At 37.1% G+C, this 6,000-nt stretch overlaps 1 protein-coding gene across 4 annotated transcripts in view; it reads right to left on the bottom strand.

Moving 5' to 3' along the window:
- Positions 1 to 5,458: 5,458 nt before the first annotated feature.
- LOC117298511 (pleckstrin homology domain-containing family D member 1-like) overlaps positions 5,459 to 6,000 on the bottom strand; it is a 44,422-nt gene continuing 43,880 nt past the window's right edge. For 3 of the 4 annotated variants that reach the window (XM_033782166.1, XM_033783649.1, XM_033782917.1), the window contains one exon: positions 5,459 to 5,993. In XM_033782166.1, the coding sequence (XP_033638057.1) occupies positions 5,617 to 5,993 (377 nt within the window). In that variant the 3' untranslated portion in view covers positions 5,459 to 5,616. The remainder of the gene's footprint in view (positions 5,994 to 6,000) is intronic. The other variant, XM_033784326.1, reaches the window with a different exon arrangement.

Here is a 6,000-nt window from a genome sequence, read left to right as displayed (position 1 = left end):
CAAGGTCATGTGTTAGTAATGACCCTGAAAGGCAAGGTCATGTGTTAGTAATGACCCTGTAAGGCAAGGTCATGTGTTAGTAATGACCCTGAAAGGCAAGGTCATGTGTTAGTAATGACCCTGAAAGGCAAGGTCATGTGTTAGTAATGACCCTGAAAGGCAAGGTCATGTGTTAGTAATGATATATTGTACTGTTTATCTGAAGGCCTACTTGTTATAAAGGATTTGGGTTCTTTTTGTAACACAAAACACAATGTCCACAGATTTACATTAAACATACACCATTTGAAGATAATGATAGTAGAAAGCGTACCTTAAAATATAAGTTGCTGAGGTGCTGTAGTTTTTGGAAAATGAGTACAATAAGTACATGCTAAAATAATTTTCGTCTCATGATCATTGAGACAAAAATTATTTTCATGACATTGTTTTACTCATTTCTCAAAAACTACAGCACCTCAGCAAGTAATATTTTCAGGGAAGCTTTCTACTATAATTATCTTCAAACTGTACTTTTAGTGTAAATCTGTGAATACTGTGTTTTTTGTCCCACAAAAAGTACATAGACCCTTTACAGATGGTTATGGTAGTTAGTAATCATCCTGCGAATTATTTCCTGTTAATTAAGATTAGAAGTAAACAAATTGATTATGGAAAAGTTTGAATCTTCAAATATAGCCCAATAGGTGACTTTTGGAGATTCAAATTTCCATGGATTCCACTTGTATTAACCATGGAATAACCGCTTTGTAGCTATGAATATGGCCATATTGTAAGGCAGGCTGTATGCGCATCTAAACGTGACCATCAATAAGCATGTAGCGTTCCTGGTTTGATTTCTATGGCACACACTCACAGACGCCACGTTGTGGGCAGGTATTTAAATGGTATTGTCATATTTGATACGGTCTATATGCAATGATAGGAAAGTTTGGCATGGGTTACTTAACCATTAGGTGGGTAGCATATGGGAGATTCAGTACACACTTAAAAAGGGTTAACAATGATAAAGTCAGCCATGGTTTTTATCCAGGTGTTTAAATTTAATACAGATCAACACAACATGCTGATCAAAAACATAAAAGTTCAACAACACTAAAACAAGGAATAAAGAAATAATACTAAACATAATTACAAATCAATATTTTAAGTACATTCAATGGTGTCATTATGACACATACCATAGAAATAAAATTAAAAGGTAATTTACTCAAAGGAAACTAAAAAAAATACATGAACAAAGAACAACACATCATGGTTTGTGGAACAGGGAGCGTCTTGGGTTTGGAAGCAATGAAGATTTGGCAACTTTCCAATGAACAGGTAATACAGCAGGTACAATTTTGGTTATCGTAGTAGCATTTTTAATCACGCATTCTTTTTGAAGTTGGTCTGTTTTTCGCCTAAAAATTTGAAGAACTTTTCTTTTACAATTTTTAAAAGGAGCATTTCGGTCGCTCAAAACCTAGTAAATAAGTTTCTAAGGATGCTGCTGGGAATTTGCTATTTTAACTTGTTATGGTTTATTGTTCAATTGGTTCATTAGTCATAACCTACATGTAGCTGACTCTTGGTGGCAGCAGACTGACTAAATCCATTGTTAATTAAAATAAACAATGGGAAATTACCTGCGATGGGTTTCACAACGAGTTACTCGTCCTAACTTGGGACTAGCCTTAAGTTTTTAATGTCTCCTAGGACTAGTCCTGAGTTAGGACTAGTCCTAACTCTTTGTGAAATCAACCCCTGGTATTTGTGTGTGTTTTATAAAATAATTTGTGTTTTTTAACTTAGAAACTCAACTTTCATCATAAAAAAATAAAAGATCAGAGTTTACTGAAGCAAATTACAAACCGTTTCTCAATTTATTCATTTACCTTGCCAAAGTTATGCAAATATTACAGCCAACATATAACATTTTGTCATCTTAATTAAATGTACAACTAAATAAGTCTCACTGACCATCAAGTAGTCCAAAAAAATAAATCATTTTAGATTAATAAAAAATACATGCCATGTTCTGAATATCAGTAGTGATACACAATCAAGATGTGCGTGGTCATTTCTGCTTAAATAATACAACACTAATGTACAAAAGTTATTTGTATTTTACAATGTACAAATTTTCCTGAATAATAATAAGTATGTCTTCCATTTGTTAAGATGAAGACCATGCAAAACTAATGTAACTGTGACAATTTTGATAATCCCAAACTAAATTTAACCCAAAACCAAGATATTGAAGGTTGCTTACATGTGCGATCTTCCACCTACCAACGGAGGCAAACTTGAGGCTTTTTCAGTAAAAAATATTCTGTCCAATCTCCAGTCCAATCTCCACCATATTGTAATGTCATTACCTAAATCAATGCTTATTTCATTCCAAATCAAACCTAAAAAAAAAACACCTTCTACATGTACCTTGCAACCTTTAATCAACAAAACATGAAAACTGCCTTACCAAACTGATAAAGCTACGCACAGGGCCAAGCAAACCACCTTATCAAAGTAAATTGCATTACCAAACTGACTATCCAGAAGACGATCAGAGCATACTGATCGAAACGTCGAGTTGAAACCAACGATTCTTTTCAGACCCACCACAACTCATTAAGAGATAGTCATGACATGGTGCTACCGCAAATCTTTCCATATCGTATTACCACCATGCAAAGTTTCAAATCCTACAAAATGATTATGCTTAGCACGTGACCAAGTTTACCAAACTGTATATGCACGGGGCTAAGCAAACCACTGATTCAGAGTAAACTACGTTGTCAAAATGGGTATGCTTGGTACTGGGCAAAGTTTTACCAAACTGATATTGCTTAGCACAGGGCCAAGCAAACCACATTTTAACCTGTGTCCAAAACTTAAGCGGATGTCAAACTCTTTTTGAGTGTGGAAAGATCTAGTGAATAACCCTATGGTAAAAACCATTTTTCCAGATGCAACCCCACCAAATAAGTCGCCACTACAGTTTATCCTGTTAAACAAATGTTTTCCATATAAAAATTTTTGTTAATAAATGCACTGATAATTTTATGATGACATGACAACCACAAACAAGTGAAGCTTACAGCATACATAGGGTGCGTTCGTTTAGCTCCCCTGGGTCGACCCTGGTGCGTGGCGTTTTTTTTACCAGGATGAACGCGGGTAATTATCTGCACACACTTGTCCTGGAAAAAAAAAAAACGCCACACACCGGGGTCGACCCAGGGAAGCTAAACGAACGCACCCATAGTATCCTTTGGTAGATTCATCCCTGATAAATTACATTGAGATTTGCGATGGCCAATATTTACATTTCTACTGTTAAATCAACAGCACTTCAAGGTATAATGACTCCAAATACAAATACATAATTGGGCCATTTGTTTATTAGTTATATTAGGTTGTCCTCTCTTCGTTTAAATTATATATTTACATTTGGCAGTTATCTCTCTTCATACTTTCCAAGTATGTGTAAGTACCTTTTGAAGTTTGAAATAGCTTGCCAGGATTTTCATTATTTGGCAAACAATAGATTCACGCAATTTTTTGTGATGCAGAGTCGATTTATCTTTGCTTTTGCACTTTGTGTTAAGTATGAACTGGTTTTATTCTACATTCCTGCTGGCGTGATTTCACTTGTTTTCATATCTCTCTTACTTTTTGGAATCTGTTATAGTGGGTGCGTTCGTTTAGCTTCCCTGGGTCGACCCCGGTGTGTGGCATTTTTTTGTCCAGGACGAACGCGTGCAGAAAATTACCAACGTTGGTACTAAAAAAAAAAACGCCACACACCGGGGTCGACCCAGGGGAGCTAAACGAACGCACCCACTGTATAGTGAGTACGAGAGGACCGTTGGAAACCATTTACAGGTTGTGTACGGTAGCGCAACAGTACTGTGCACACAACCAGTTTATCAATCCTTCAAAATGGTCAGTCCAATGGAGTCTATTAGTTGACCAGCCGTCGATTTCACCAAACTCTTCCTAACTTAGGATTAATCTTAGTACTTAGGATGAGTTAAGGTCCGTATCCATAGACGTTAGGACGCATTGAACCCATCCTAAGTTAGGACGGGCTACTCGTCCTAACTCGAGATAGGATTAATCCTAGCGTTTCATTAAATTGGCTGCTGCTTCAACAAACCCTAAGAGAATCAGAACTTTCAATTTTCATGTATACCAAGAAACAACCTTCCTAGCAATCGGATATCTGAAATTTACTTCTCAGTGAAGTCTATAAATGTCCAAATCTTTCAAGCAGGAATGTTTAATACTCTGTCAGTATTATGGGAGGAAATGTCTTTACTTTCATATGTGAAGGCAATCTGAATGCATCACACACTAGATATAAGGAATGCTGAAGTTAGAAACCTGTACCAAAAAAATACTTTGCAACCCTTTTCTGACGTCTGTATAAAATTTACAATCTCTCTCAAACAGAATACATCTACAGCCATTAAAATTATCACCTCTTCAGTTGTAAAAAAAGAAAAAATTGCCAGAAAATTCCCAAAGGAAGAATGGCTGGGAATATTGTCAATTCATCTTTAAATCCCACATTCTGCAGATCGTCTTTGACCTTCAAAAGCACACTCAATTGGTGTAACCTACATCGCCGCTCAATTTAATAAGTCTTTGGCCTATAACGTGTTTTGATTGGGGACCATTTTAGAACAACCTATTTGATACTCTGGATCTTGCAGGGCATATGTGCTACAGCAAATGTTTTGAGTCAAAGTTTTTGACTGACAAAAGTTAATACTTCAAGCACCAAAACAAAATGTTGCACTCAAGTAATAATACATGTAACTTGATTATTACATCCATAAAATAGCCGTTTTGTTTAGAGACACTTGCCAGAGCAAGCCGCTTGTAACAAAAAAGACAACACTCAAGGTCATATCATGAACGGTTAGCTAAAAATGTTCCCACATATCTTTAAAAAAAAATAAAAAACTGTATTTGAGGTACCAATTGGTTGAAAGTACACATCCAGCATGCACCAGCCAAGTTTGCCAGATTCTCAATTACTATTTTGTTGTTTTGCAGGATCTTATTATACCACATATCATAAATCAAAACAATTTTACTTTGTATTATGGACCAGACTATAGACACCTGTCACCTGTCGTCATCATACTTTTGGTGCTGCCATTTTGGGGAGTTTATATCCCTGTGCTATACAGTGTAATTTGTGTTTTAGGCGACACAGTGTTTATACGCCGACCATATATTTTAACTACAATTCGCCTTCCAAAATGGTGAGTGTGGCGGACAGTAGCAGCTTGTGACATTGGTGCAAGGGTTCCATACCATAAGATTAATTATTGTAACAACATGATGTCAATGTCTTGACTGATGAAGCATCAAAGGAAGAGACATGTCTCTTTCAGCTCATGAAATTTCATAAAAATGTCACCGAAAACCCCCCAAAACAAAACAAAATGAATGATCAGCTTTTATTCCTTCCTATTTAAACAAACAATTCGGTCTCATTTATGTATCACGAGTGAACACTGTAGAAGCATTTGCTTAAATAAATGCAGAATTAGACAAAAATGACTGGAGCTTGTGAAAAAGTCTGTAACACTTCTTTTAAACAAATACTAGAAACCATGATCAAACTTTTTCCTCAAAGGCAATTTGTAAATCCTCGGTGAAGTCTCCTGAATCGTCCGTACTCTTTGATCCTCCCTGGCTGTCGATCGAGGAGCTGTCGTCCCCCGTGCTGCTCTCCGTCAGCGTGTTAACCGAGCTCGCTGAGTTAATAGCTGGGGTGGGTATCATACCGGTGAAGTCCGGGATATTTAATGGCGCAGGGGGTGCACCTCTATTAGAGAGGCCCATCGCGCTGAGCTGATGGAACGACGGTAGATCAGGGTGATCCATCTCATCCTCATCTTCAATGGTGAGATAAGGAAGACTTCCCAAGGCTACGGAGTTCCGTACCTGTTGGCGTTCAGGAACATGAGGGACTGTACGGAAAGACGCAAAGCCTGTGGG

This window comes from Asterias rubens, chromosome 1 (assembly GCF_902459465.1).
Source record: "Asterias rubens chromosome 1, eAstRub1.3, whole genome shotgun sequence".
NCBI classification, from domain to species: Eukaryota; Metazoa; Echinodermata; class Asteroidea; order Forcipulatida; family Asteriidae; genus Asterias; species Asterias rubens.
Note: the sequence above shows the minus strand (reverse complement) of the source record. Positions and strands in the feature narration are given on the sequence as shown.